The sequence below is a fragment of the Corvus hawaiiensis genome, chromosome 4 (genome assembly GCF_020740725.1).
Source record: "Corvus hawaiiensis isolate bCorHaw1 chromosome 4, bCorHaw1.pri.cur, whole genome shotgun sequence".
NCBI classification, from domain to species: Eukaryota; Metazoa; Chordata; class Aves; order Passeriformes; family Corvidae; genus Corvus; species Corvus hawaiiensis.
This window is the reverse complement of record NC_063216.1, coordinates 16,924,997-16,939,294: the sequence shown is the minus strand read 5'-3', so window position 1 is coordinate 16,939,294 and position 14,298 is coordinate 16,924,997. Positions and strand designations below refer to the sequence as shown.

At 49.3% G+C, this 14,298-nt stretch overlaps 1 protein-coding gene across 1 annotated transcript in view; it reads left to right on the top strand.

Annotated features, from left to right (window-relative positions):
• Positions 1 to 294: 294 nt before the first annotated feature.
• The window catches only part of PARVB (parvin beta), a 55,424-nt gene continuing 41,420 nt past the window's right edge, over positions 295 to 14,298 (top strand). The window contains exon 1 of the mRNA XM_048301492.1: positions 295 to 580. Coding sequence (XP_048157449.1) covers positions 466 to 580 — 115 coding nt within the window. The 5' untranslated portion in view covers positions 295 to 465. The remainder of the gene's footprint in view (positions 581 to 14,298) is intronic.

Genomic DNA, 14,298 nt, shown 5'->3' with positions numbered 1-14,298 from the left:
AAGGAAGGATGTTCTTTGGTGTCTGATCTTTGTGTACTTTCAAGCCTAACACCACTCTGGTCCGGCTGTGGTGGGATCGGGGGCGTTGTTTCCTGCAATGCTTTTTACCCGCTTTTCCTGCACCCGCGTGGGCCCGGCGCACCAGGTGCCCCCCAGGAGGGGCTCGCCCGCCTGGCCGCAGGTGATGCTCGGGAGGGCCTGGGCAGCCTCCCGGTGCCCGCCCCCGGCCCCCCGGGGGTGTCCGGGGCTCGTCCCGCCCCCGCCTCCCGCGGACTTCCCGGCCGTGGCAGGGCGCTGTGGCTGCAGCGCTTCCCAGTCCTGCGAGCGGCTGTGAGCGCACACGGCGGGCTGGCCCCGCTCGCTCGGGCGAGTGATTCCCCGCTCCCGGACTTGGTTCGGCTCCGCGGGCCCCGCAGCCCCCGGGCGGGATCGGGCAGGGCCGGGCGGGCTCCCCCGGCAGAGCCGATGTCCGCCGCGCCCGTCCGGTCCCCGACGCTGCGGCCGCACAGGATGAAGAAAGAGGAGTCGTTCCTGGGCAAGCTCGGCGGGACCCTGGCCAGGAAGAAGAAAGCCAAGGAGGGTGAGTTCGCCGGCGCGGAGGGAAGGAAGGAGCGTGCTTGGGGCCGGCGTGACTTGTGGCTGCTCCGCCGTCCCGTCCCGTCCCGTTCCTCCGCGGGAGCAGCGGCGGAGCCTCTGAGCCGCGCTTTGTTCGGCGGCCCCGCGGAGGGGCCGTGCCCGCCCTCCGCCCCCGAGAGCCACAACGCGGCCGGGGACGGGCGTGGGGGGAGGCTGGAGCGATGGGGAGCGGCTGGCAGGGATGAGAGGCGGCTGGCAGGAAAGGGGGAGACTGGAGCGATGGGGGATGGATGGCAGCGATGGGGAGCGGCTGGAGCGATGGGGGATGGATGGCAGCGATGGGGAGCGGCTGGAGCGATGGGCAGCGTGACTTCAGCTCATGTCGTACGTCCGGGAAGGTAACCCCAGAACCCGCTTTGTGCTATAAAATAAATTTCTGGTGACCAGTGAGACTGTGGCTGTCATTTTCTTGTGGTCTGAGAGTTGAGGAAGCCACGAGGGAATGGTTAAGTCCACCCGTGTTTCTTTCCAGGTCTGCTTCATCCATAGGCTTTATGTTGATGGCGGTACTTTGCCCAGAGTAATTTTCATAACCAGATACATTCATCCAACCCACCTGGCTCTCAAGGACTCCGCATGGGCGCACGTACCCCAGGCTGTATGAGTGTGTCCATGTGGGATGTCACTGCTGGTGCCAGCTGGGCAGGGAGGCGAAAGCCTCCCCTTCACTGCAGAGAGCCTGGAGAAGTTCCCCAGCCCGAGCCCAATGCACCAGCACCCACACTGAGGGGCTCGGTCCCTGTTGCACACCCCGACCTGGGGTGTGGGCATGTGTGCGAGGTGTCCCCAGAGCCGCCGGCCCTGGCCAGGGGCTGTGCGGAGATAGCGCCGCTGGTGCTGTTGTAGATAGGGAGGTGTCTCATTGCCAGACTTGATAAAGCTGGCCCGGTCCTGAATACACAAAGCGTGCCCTTCCTCCGAGCGCAGTGTCCTCTGGGGATGGTGTGTGCTGCTCTCTTCGGCTTCCCTGACTCACCAGTACTGGTTTCTGTGGAGAAACTCTGCCTCCATGCTATCCCCAGACTCCTGGGATCTGCCAGCAGGAAATCTGTGTGTCCTCACCCTATGGCTTAATGCAACTCTGACTTGATGGCTGGTTCAAACTGGCCTTGGTTTTGTCCTAGTGTCTGGTGTGCATAGGGTAGGGATGTAATTCAAGTTTCAGCCTCCTTTCAGCTGGCTGTTGAGCACGTTTTGCCCATACTGACTCTATGAATTGCCAGAAACATTCAAAAGACAGCTTTTTAATATTTAAAAACACAATATTAGGCCTTGAAACCTGGTTCAGGGAAATCATTTCCCTTCCCTTCTGCTGGCTGTTTTGGTGTAGCTTACTGGTATTTCCTTTATTATCTATTTTTAATCAAGTTTCCCTGACGTGGTTCTTCTGAGGAGCAGCTGAAGCGGTTGGGCCTTCCTGAGATGATCTCATTTGCTTCCGAAGGAAGATGGTGGAAAAAACTCTCTGGCAGGGATGCCGAGCGCGTGCTCCAAAAAAGCGCGTGCCAAAGGTGACTTCTAAGCTGAAACGGGTTGGCAGCTTCCCTTCTTAGGCATTTCAATATCACCAGGCCCTGTTCTTGAGGTGCCCACTTTCAGCAGGAGCCACCCGCTGGTTTGGCTGAGTTTGCCTGTGGTTTTACTTACTTGGGTGGCCACAGCTCCTCATGGCAATGGAAGGGCCTCTTTTGGTTGCTGTGCCTGGTCCTTAGCGGGGAACCACATCAAAGCCTCGCAGCTGCGCTTCTGTCGGTGTCATGGGGAGGAAACTGCAACACAAGGGGCAGCTTTTTGTGTGAATATTCCTTCCAGTCTGAAATGTGACTGTCTGCAAGCCTCAGGACTCACTGGTGGGTGTGACATTGCCTGGTGCTGCAGGCGGCCCAGCCCCTTTGTTGTGAAGGGAAATGGCTTTTTTCCCTTTGTGGAGCAGATCTCTAGGGGAGGCTGTCCCAGCCATGGCTGTGCTACCGGAGAGGGCCAAGAGTGATGAGCTGGGGGGTCTGCACCAGGGGAAGAGAGGCTTGAACGTGGCTTCTGGTAGGGCCTGGGCAGCCTCAGGAGCAAATTTCAGGGCTAGAAACTTATTTTTTTTTTTATGTGAGTGTGGAGCAGATGCAAACTGGAAGCTCATCTGAGAGGCATTCTTTGAATGAGTTGCTAGACCTTATAGGAGCCGATGTGGTCAACGTTTCCCCATGTGCTCAGCCCTTGGGAATTCCTGGCCTTCCTCCAGGTTTCTGCTGGGTTTCCCTGAGGGGACCAGCAGAGGTCAGAACGATCTTCCCAAAGCAAATCCTGCCCTCTCCATGGCAAATTGGAATGCTGGCTGCTCATTTGCTGCAGCCTGAAATCATCCTTGCCTCCTCTGCCTCCATCAGCACCAAAAGCTCCAGCCTGAGGGCTCTTTATACGTTCTGCCTTTTTATTGCAGCTGTCAGTATCCCAGCTGTGCTCATACAGTGACCTTTAACAGGGTCTGTGTGAGAGCTAAAATTAACTTATATCAATCCTTTTCCTTTTTGTGCACAACTTCTGAGCGACACAGCTCAAAGCTCCTTGTAACGATACTGAAAAGGTTTTTATTTGTGGTTTTCATGTCTTTAATCACAGGTCATAAATAACCATGATGTGTGGCTGCCAACCCATGAGCATCTAAACTTAAAATTTCTTTTGGCTAATTCATAATTTGCTGCAATGCATTTTTGGAGAGGCTCTGTGGGGAGAGGAGAGTTCATTAGGCTTGTCAGGGTGGTCAGTGTGAGCTGCCACCCTGGCTGTGTGACAGGAGGGTGGGTGAGGTTCGTAGCAGGCTGGTGATGGTCACTGTGGCAGCATTCAAACTCTGTAATTCAGCATGCAAACAGCTTTGCTGCTGCTCTTGCCTTAGCAGCGTGCTGTGATGCTTTGTGGCTATGCTGAGAGGTGAGGTAGGGGTAAGACTCTGGTCAAATTCATCAGTGTTTTAAGTCAAGTTCTATACATTGCTTAACTGTTTGAATTTCTACCCCAAACCTCTGCTTTACACTGTTACACTTTGCATGTTTCTGCATTTTCTGGCGTTTTTCTGGTTTTTATGAACAGACTTTTTAGGCAGCCCTGACTTGAGAGAAAGAGCAGCTCGTGGGGAAGCCGTTTTTACCCTGGTTTCCTATGGAAGGTGGGTGAGTGATCTCACTGTCTGTTTGGCTCCTCCCTTCCTCTTCCTTCCCAGGAATATTTTTAATCCCTAGTTTGGGTAAAAACGCCCCAGGGAGAAAAGTCTTGCTGATTATTAATGCCTGCAGGCTGTCACCAGTGAGTATTTAGTGGAGTCCTGCAGCAGGAAAAGCGGCAGGCGAGTTCAACCCCACCATGCTACTACTAGAGAGTCCTCAGGGAAGGGACATGGCCAAAGAAAGGACAGGAAAGGCCATGGAGAGCATGGAGGGAGATTTGTGTTCCTAATCTTACAATCAGTCACGATGCCCATCCTTAGAAAAGTGGGGATGTGTCAGTTCCAGTGCTCTGCGACCACTTTGGTTTTTACTTCTCCCCTTGTCCCCCATTTAGGCCACATGGAAATCTGCAGATATCTAAGTTTGCCTGGTGTTACTGTTCCATGGCTCTATCTTGGTGTATCTGAGGTTTCCATTAGATATGAGGAAGAAATTGTTCCCTGTGCGGGTGGTGAGGCCCTGGCACAGGCTGCCCAGAGAAGCTGTGGCTGCCCCATCCCTGACAGTGTCCAAGGCCAGGTTGGATGGGGCTCTGAGCAACCTGGGGTAGTGGAAGGTGTCCCTGCCCATGGGCAGGGGAATGGAATGATTTGGGTGTTAAGGTCCCTTCCAACCCAGACCATTCCATGATTCTGTGATTTGGTCTTTCAAGATGTGCCACCTGTTCAAGAGCTCCAACATCTGCTTTAAATACCTTGGAAAATTGTTGGGAGTTCTGGCAGGGCCCATAGAAGATACAGTTGTTAAGCCAGATGATTCCTTAGCTTCTTTTCAGATTTTGTAAAATACACTGTTTCAGGTAGTGCTGTGTTTCGACTTCATCTGCAAAAGGAAATTGAAAAAATCTGCTCTTTCCTGTTTGTCAGTGATGTTGCTGTACTGAAATAAAGGAGGGGGTTTGCTGCAAGCTTCACTCCCAGCTTACTTGCAAAGCTTGGTTTTCTTTTCCTCATAACACACTGTATGAAAGATCTGGGCAGCAGGTGTTTGGCTAAATAAGCTTTCTATTATTGTGACTCTGTGTGTGTGTGTATAGCCTATATGGGGAGTCAGTGAGAGAAATAAAACAATCAATTGCTTAGTGTTGTGTCCCAGTGACATGATTGAGGGTGGGCACAGGGGTGAGAAAAGTGCCATTTATTTGTGCCTGATGAAATCAGTAGGAGAGGGGAATGAAGGAGAGAGAGGGGGTGGGATTATTGCAACAGGAGCTGAATAAGGGGAAAGTTTTGTGCATATCAAGGGAGGCTAAAGTGCTGTTCTTGGCATCTGTATCTCCGTGAGATGTGCTGATGGTGTCTCACGCCCTTCTTAATTTGCTTTCCATACTCAAAGGATGTGGCAGCGAATTTTTAGGTAGATGGAGAGACAAATACAAAATGTGTAGGGTCTAATTCTGTGGTCCTGTTTCACACAAGTACATTTGCTGCAGACTGAGAGGATGCTTGGCTGGAGGAGTTTGTCTGTGCATTGTGATGTGCTACTGCTGCTGAAATGTCCCCACAGCAGACGACATGAGTGCTGGTTAAGTGGAATTACTTGCTCTTTAAGAAAGGAATTTGCATGTAGCTATACTGAAGCTACATACTGTTCCAGATATGTGTGTATATATAGAAAGTCTGTGCAAACATATCGAGATTCATATTTCAAGCTCGATTTATTATCCTTTCTACCACTAACTTACACAGACCTAAATTTCCAGTTGGAACCTGTGTAGCCTAATTGCTGTTTCTCCCATAGGGCTCAGGCCTGACCTGGTCTGGTTTTAGTCTTGGTAGAGCAATGCTGTTTTGGGTTCTGTGTTCTATTCTGGCAAAAGCTGTACTGGGAATATAGTCTGTGTCAATGTCTCAGCTGAAATGAACTTTACATGCACAAGAATTGTGCTTTTTAACAGTATCATAACCCCTATATTGTCCTCCTGTAGCTGCACTTAGGCTAGGGTGGTTCACCCACTGCAGCTTTAGGCACAGTCTCCTGGTGAGGCAAGAGAGTTTGGAATTACAGCTCCAAGTTTTCTTCCAGACAGAATGCAGCAAGACACACAAAATAGCTCTATAGCTCTTCAGTAGTGTGTTGAAGAAATGCCTTGCCTTCCTTTAAGGAAAACAGACATTTAATAGTCATTTTATTTCCAGAGTTGCAGTCTTTAAAATAAGATTCATTGTAAGAATACTGTTAAGCTTCATCATAAAACCTTAGCAGGGTGGTTATCAACACTTCCAGTTTTCCAAAACCAGAACTCCAATCCTTTTCTCCTTAAAGTCTACCCTTATTTCAGAGCAATCATTCAATGATAGCTAAAGGATTTATTAATTATGACAGCTGGAGAGAGACTTTTAGAAGGGGGCATCTGGCTGTTTGTGTTCCAAGGAGTGTGTGGGTGAGAGCCCTGTGAGACTGATGTATGGAGAGCTGCACATGGCCTTGATGGGAATGGGGGGAACTGCAAAGGCACAACTCCTGGAAAGTCTCTCTGAAGGGGGGACTCTTGATCTCCCTGGTGAATCTGTGCAAGGACATCAGGCTGTCTTCTGCAGTGCATGATCATGAATACATGAATCCTACTGACTGTGTGCTCGTGTTTATAAGAGTTGTGATATTTAGATCATTTTATTAATATACATGCATCCTCCTGATTTGCACATCGGCAATGGGACAGTCCAGAAGAGAGAGTATAGTTATGCAGAGCAGTGCTAAATGCCTTTTTATGTACTTCAAGAACTGTTACAGGCCAGCTGATCTGAAAACAGACGACGCTGGTGGAGTTTTCCAATGCACTGCTCTGAGCTTTGGATTGTACTTTGATGTTAGGAGATTTGGGAGATTAGCTGGCAAGCTTTTTTCATTGCAAAAGCATGTCAGAACAACTTGCTGCTAAGAGATCCAGGCTTATGTGGTCTGAGGCAAACCCAGGGCAAGGCAGAGTCTGCTGGTTGCAGGAATTGGTGTTTCAGCAGCCACAGCTTTGCTGTTCAGCTGGAAGGAATGCTAGTTGTGTACCTTGTGCACACAAGTGTCATGGTCACAGCTGAGGAGATTCAGGTGTGTAGCTGGGGCAGTCCAGCTACTTCAGAGCTGCCCATGTGGGATTTGGATGCCAAATTGCTGTCAGGTTTCCAAAAGGAGCCAGTCAAGTGTACAGGGCTCTCAGGCATCACTAGAAACCTTGGCCTGCAAGATTCCCAAGGCTGTCTCTGTCAGGGTTCCTGGGATATGATGTCTTGAAAGGGAATGTGACCATACAGAGACACTGTCATGTATCACAAGGAGAAGGAGTTTTCTGCCTCACCTGTAACATCATCGGTTTGTGATCCTTGTCACTCCTGCAGTGCAGGAGGGGCTGTGTGTGCCTTCTCAACCCTGGAGTCTTGTTCTCTTTTCAGCCCTCAAGCTCCTCTCAGTCATTTTAGGAGACCTGGAGGTCGGCAAGGAAGAAGGAAGAGAAATCAATCATGTTGCCTGTTGGGATCCCTCCCCCTGCCATGGAGCCCTGGGAGAGGGTCCCTGGGGGGAGACACGGCGTTTCCCTGTCCCTGCTCAGCCTCGTTCCCCATTGTTGTTTTGTGTTCCCCTGCACGGGCAGGGACCCTCGGGTCCCGTGATTGCCGCAGTTCCTTGGCAGATCCCAGCCATGAGGCTGGAGAAATAAACATCTCTGAAACATCTACCAAGAATCTGTCTGTCCATATATATTTCTTTTCCATGGGACTCCTGGTTTGGTATATGCGTGTTGCAGTATCCCCGCTGCAACAGTTGCCCAAAGGCTCCTCCTTGTGCTGACCTCGTAACTTCAGCACACCTCCAGGTTCTTTGAACTAACAAGATCTGGGTGTTTTGTTACAGAAGCCAACTACCTGAAAGTCACTGAGGTGTTTCCAGAGGGCGATCTGACCTGTGCCAGTGTCAGGATGAGGATGATGGCGCCAGCTCTGTTCTGCTCAGCTCTCACAATGTCCACGTGCATTGCTCTGCACAGCCTTGAGCTCTTGTGCACGGTGACCTTGGTAGTTGCTTATCCCCACCCTCGTACACCCTCTGCCTGCTCTCTGCCTGCTCTGTGAGTTGTGTTGTGGACGTGCACTGTCACTGATGAAGCTCAGCTTTCTTCTCAGGGCACAGCCCAACCAAGTTGTTTACTCTCACTTACAAGGGTTGTGCCTCCATGGCAGGTTTTCCCTGGGGTCTCTGTGGTGTGTGGGGACTTGCCCTTGCTTTGCCTGCTGGCCTGGTAGGCCTTGTGTCCAGAGGAGAGCTACGAGTGTCCAGAGGAGGCTACTAAGATGGTGAAAGGCCTTGAGGGGAGTGTTTTGAGGAGCAGCTGAGGGCACTGGGTCTGTTCAGCTGGAGGAGACTGAGGGTCTGAGCTCACCAGGGGCTGCAGCTCCTCCTTAGGGGCAGGCACTGATTTCTGCTCTGTGTGACCAGGGACAGGACCCAGGGAATGGCTGGAGCTGTGTCAGGGTGGGTTAGGTTGGATATCAGGAAAAGGTTCTTCCCCCAGAGGGTGCTGGGGCACTGAACAGGCTCCCCAGGGAACAGGCATGGCCCCAAGGCTGCCAGAGCTCCAGGAGCATTTGGACAATGCTCTCAGGCACAGGGTGGGATTGTTGGGATGTCCTTTGCAGGGCCAGGAGTTGGACTTCGATGCTTTGTGAGTCCCTTCCAGCTCAGGGTATTCTGTGATTCTGTGGTGGCTGTAGCATACCTGCCTCTGGTTGTTGTCACAGGCTGCATCAGCACTTCTGCCCTATGCTGAGGGAGCTGTGAATTGTTGTGGTGAGGAGGACGGGAGGCGGAAGGGAATGAGTGGGAGTGTGATCAGTGGCAGAGCACCACTTTTCAAGGGGTTCTGCCAGGTTGCCTTCAGGAGGAGTTTCTGAACCTGGGTGCTGAAGCTCTGCTCAGGACAGGCTGCTCAGGGGCCATGGGCAGGGGGTCTAAACCACCAATTCTGTGTGAGCAAACCCCGTTTGCCTTTGGGAATGGGCACAGTACTAATGGGAACTGGGAACAGAAACCTCTGTGTTGCACAGCTAACAGGCCAGTGGCCTCTTAGTGATCTATCTGCCCAGGGTGAAGCATATTGTGCTCAGGTATAGATTTCCTAATTTGTACTCTTCTAATGGCCAAGTAGAAAGCTGCAACCTGAAATTCGTGACTTCTGTTGTGTATGTCTAGTTTGGCTGGACAAGTATGATGGAAAACACGTGGTGTCAGCCTTTTGTAATTTGAATCCTGTGAAGTTTTGCTCTGAAAACCAGATGTGGAGAGAACATGCACATCTGGCAGCGTGTACTGGGAGCAGTGGGTCTGTATGCTCTGGGCCCTTAAATCACTGTCACTTCCTCCTGGAGGAACAATGGGGCTCCTAATTATAAATCCTGTACACTGATTTGTTTCCATGAGCTCTCTGCAGACCCCTCTCGAGAGGCCTTAGGCTGAGAGGGGAGACCATGGGATTGGATTCTGGTTTTGGCTTTGCTGGTGGTGAACAAACTGGGAATTCAGTTTTGCCTCTCAATGATTGTTTCTCCAGGTCAAAAAAGGTTTCTTTATAATCCCCAAGACCTGTCTGGCAATCAGATATAGACTGCTATAAAAACTCTTTTCAATGTATGCTGCATGTTGGTTATAAAACAAGCAGACTGTTCTGGCTCCTGGAATCCCAGCTGCTTCTTTAGTGCTTCTTTCATTGTGTGGTTGAATCATAATGAAATCCACTGAAAAAAGAAACAGTGTATTTTCCATTATAGCTGCCATATGGCCTTATTGCTAATTTTTAATTAGCTGTGGGATGGTTGCATACACAGTTTATTTGGAGTAAGGAAGTAGACTGAGAACTGGATGAGGAGATGTCTGCATAGAGGCATGGTGTCTTTTAGTGTCTTTAAATAGAAGAATGTGTAATGCTCAGAAAGCCTTGTTCCACTAGGTCTGTTTGGCAGATGCATGCATTTGTACTATTAGAGATGCAGACGCTTCTATCATTTTAAAATAGAATAGTGTTGTTTACTCTCTGGTTTGCCTAGTCCAGCAGATGGACCTGGAGGCTTTGCAAAAGTGACAAGATTTTTGTCAAAAATGATGGGAAAAAGTAACCTCTCGCACTTTCCACCTAACATTCTCCCACAGGAACAGGGTTATGAAATTGCACCTCAGGATTGCTGTTTGCCTTCTTGCCCGTGTATGGCCGCCAGTATTGTTACACTGGATTGGTTCCACTGGAAAATTAGGCATGGTAACACTATAGAATTTGGTCTGACAGGAATCTTGATGCTCTGCTTAGAATTCTGGAGTTAAGTTGCAAAAGGTCATCGAGTCCAATCATTCCCCCAGCACTGCCAAGTCCATCCCCAAATCATGTCCCTGAGTGCCACATATACAAGTCTCGTAGGTGCCTCCAGCAATGATGACCCCAACACTTCCCTGGGGAGCTGTTCCAGTACTTGACAGCCCTTCCAGTGAAGATGTTTTTCTTCATATCCAACCTGAACCTCCTCTGGCACAACCTGAGGCCATTTCCTCTTTGTTTGATCATTTGTCCCCTGGGAGCAGAGCCCGACCTCCACCTGGCTGTCCCCTCCTGTCAGAGCCAGAAGGTCCCCCCTGAGCCTCCTTTTCTCCAGGCTGAGCCCCTTTCCCAGCTCCCTCAGCTGCTCCTGCTGCTCCAGCCCCTTCCCCAGCTCCATTCCCTTCTCTGGACTCACTCAATGTCTTTTCTGCCATGAGGGGCCCAAAACTGATTCTGGGATTTGATCTGCTCCCTGACCTTGTCTTCCAGCTCAGGGGCTGGGTACAACAAGGACAACCAGTCTGACTGTTGAAGACTGAGGCAGGGAAGGCATGGAGTACCTCAGCCTTTTCCTCAGCCTTTTTCATTATGTGTCCCCATTGCATCCAATAAGAGGTGGAGATTTTCCTTAGCACTCCTTTTGCTGCAGATGCATTTGTAGAAACATTTTTATTGTCCTTTATGGCAGTAACCAGATTAAGTTCTAGATGGGCTTTGGCCCTCTTGATTTTCTCCCTGCATAACCTCATGACATCCTTGTAGTCCTCCTGCATTGCCTGTCCTCCTTCAAAGGTGATAAACTCTTTTCCTGAAGAATGTCCAGCCTTCCTGGACCCCTTTGCCCTTCTGAACTGCCTCCCAAGGGACTCTGTCCCCCTTTGAGACAGAGGTACCCCATCTGTTTCCAGCAGGCTTTGTAATGCAAACTGAGCCATGACCAAAAAAATCCAAAATTCAAGACCCTAACCAGACTTGGAGCCAGGTATTGATTGATTTGCTGGCTCTTCCTGTTACTTCCCTCATCATTCTCTGCAACTGGAAGGATAGGTAATTAAATTAGGTAATTAAATAAGCTTGGGTAATGGAGCCCTATCATTGGGAAACTGGATTTTAATTGCGTCCAGGACGTCATGCTGCAAAATGGTCCTGCTGTGCCAGGAGCAAACCAGATGTGCTGCCTGTAAAGTAGATCTGATGCTGTCTGCCACACAAACTGGTTGGGTTTTATTTTTGCATGTGGAAGGGAAGAAGCAGTCGTGACTGACCTTAGCTAGTGCAGCAACAGTCCAGCCTCAACCTGAATTTTGTAGGTCTTTCCAAGGAAGGTTTCTCTGATTCTGTTCTCTCAGTTTCTGAGTTTCACTCTGTTTCTGAGTTTTTTGAGGGTCCCTTGTCGGTGAAAGAGACAGATGGTAATGGGAAGGTGAGAGGGACTGGCCATAGTGTCCACTCTCTGCCGTATGGTTGAGGGAGAAAGTTACATATTTGTTTCCACGTTTCCATCTGGTAAAAGAAATTGTAGCTTTTAGTGAGGGACTTTCTTGTCATGAATAGCATTAGGTGTAGGTGCTGTAGTACCCAGAATCTTGGTGGAAGGCATCCTCAGTGGAGTCCTTAATTTGCTGTTGATCCAGTGGTTGGTAAGAGCTTTCTCCAAGACTGCAAAGACAATCTGAAACTGTCTGAGCTGGGGAATTTCACTCTTGTACTGAATGCACAGGAGATGGGCACTGTTGTTCCAGGGGGGTTGGGTAGTTTGGCACGTTGCAGCATAGCTGGCCAGATGATTCTGTTTGGGAAATGTGAAAGATTTCATATGCACTGTATTTATTGACAGAGTAAGAATAGATACAAGAAGAGGAGGGAAAAGATCCTCCTGGCTACACCTGTGTTGTGTGAGCTCTTTGTCTCATGGTCTGTCCTGGGATGTGTCCTGTTCAACATCTGCATCAGCGCCCTGGAGGAGGTGATGGAGCTGGTGACGCGTGCAGGTGACACTGAGCTGGGTGCCCCTGAGGGCAGGGCTGCTGTTAAGGGAGACACATGAACAGGCAGGAGAAACTGGCTGACAGAAGCTTCTCAAGGACAAGTGGAAAGTGCTGCTTTGAGGCAGGAAGAGAAGAAGAAGAAGAAGATACCCTGAGCAACCTGGTCTGAGCTCAGAGCTGACTCTGCTTTGAGAAGGAGGTTCAGCTAAAGACCTGCTGAGGTCATTTCCATGCTGTATTGCCCAATGCACTTGTGGCTCCCTTAGATGCTTCCAAGGCTGGACTAAGGGCTTTTCTTAAACATGGAAAGAATGAAGTCTTATTGGATTAAGCATTATGGGATTTACGAGCTTGTGAATGCAACACTCTGCAGTGGAACTGTACATCTCATCACAGACCTTTTACTGGTTTTTCAATGAGATGCTAGTAAGAGTACAGTATTTTTTCTTTCTTTTTTGCCTGTCTTATCTGTTAGGAGAAAAGCAGGGATTCCACTGGGCTGCTGCTCTGGCTGCTTCTTTCGTGAGGGTGAGTTGGAGAGGCTGTGTAGTTAGAAAGCTGGTTTAGGACTGACCTGTAACTGAGCTTGAAAGTCTTTAAGACATCTAGCATCACTGAGACACCACCTTTTCTAGCTCACAGGACCTAGCATTACCAGGGCAAAGGCTTTAAAAGAGACCACAGAAAGCTAGAACTGCAAATCCCGTAAAACGGCAGTGTGCTGAATATGAATAATAACAGCTGCAAGTCTTTTTGACACTTTATGAAATGTGATGTTTTCTTGTGCTTTGGACTTGTTTTGATTTGATTCTTTGGCTGGCTCTTGTTTCATGATTGCATTTTGATATCCCTTGAGGGCTGTGCTTGGGAGACTGGACTGGAAAGTCAGTTGGAGGGCCCCACTCTTTCTACACAGTCTGCAGCAGCTCCATTAGGAAATGCTGGTGTCTATTTCTTACTTAAATAATGTTTCTTACTTTAATTTCTTACTTAAATGTCTATTTCCTACTTCTTATTTCTTACCTGGCAGAGTTAAAGATTTAAATGCTTTTATGGCAGCCACTATGTCCACTGTACCTTCCCTTCACGGACTGGCTTTTATCTGACTGTGGGGTCTGAGTTCCAGACTTTTACTGTGATGTCTGTAGTGCTTTTCACTGAAGTGCTTGTCTTGACAGGCTCCTCTGATGCTCAAAGCAACAAGTAAAATAATTTCCCCATATGACATGTCTGGAAACCATTGAGAAAAACTCCCTACATTTTATAGCATTTACTTCCACAGATTTTCATCTCAGTTTTAATACACTGCTTTACTGCCCTGAGTGCAGGTAGGACACAGGAAGGGTAGAGCTGGGCATGACCAACCTCGGGATATGGTACACTGAAAACTGTGTGTTGAGTGTTCAGGGTAAAGCTTCTAGTTTGGAGCATGGCCTGTCCCAAACTCTCAGTGTGTGTGTTGCAAATGGAGTTGCTGTATGTGAGTGTTTTTCAGGGTTTTCCTTGTCTTTTTGGGTGACATTTGGGCAGCTGCAGCAATGAGGCATGTGCACTTTTTGTGGTCGGCAGAACCATTTATCTTGGCTTGTTCTTCCTGCAGAATCATGTTGCACGAGCAAAATAGTTGCTTTTTTTGAAATGCAAGTCGTATCTGTAGCCTCCCTTCCATTCCCTTGAAGTTTGGCTGCTGTGCTCTGTGCTGTCAGCTGTGGAAGACGGAGCCTTTCTGCTGCTGCTGCTCACCTGCCATCAGGGCCTTCAGAAGTGAGTCTGTTACTCTGTACTTCTCATGACACGTCCAGAAGAGTGAGCAGCATAAAATGTTCTCATATTTGCACAGTAGATTACTTGTGGTGGTGGTGGTGGTGACCTGTTCATCCTTTGTGTGAAGGATAGGGGGAGAGCAGGAGGCCGAGGCAGGTAAAAGTGGTTTGGGCAGATAACTAAGGGGGGGTTCATTCACATATCTACCTACAAATGAAATGTCAAACCATGTGGAGGAGGGGGAAGGAAGCTGGTGGAGGAATGGAAAGCTGGTCACTTGTAAAATGTGCTAGCCTGAGCTGCAGTAGTGACTTTCTTTGAAGCTGAGTGTTCTGCTTGATAAAGTTTGCAGGGTTAGATGTGTGTGTGGGATCCAGAGGTAGAGCTTGTAGGAGGG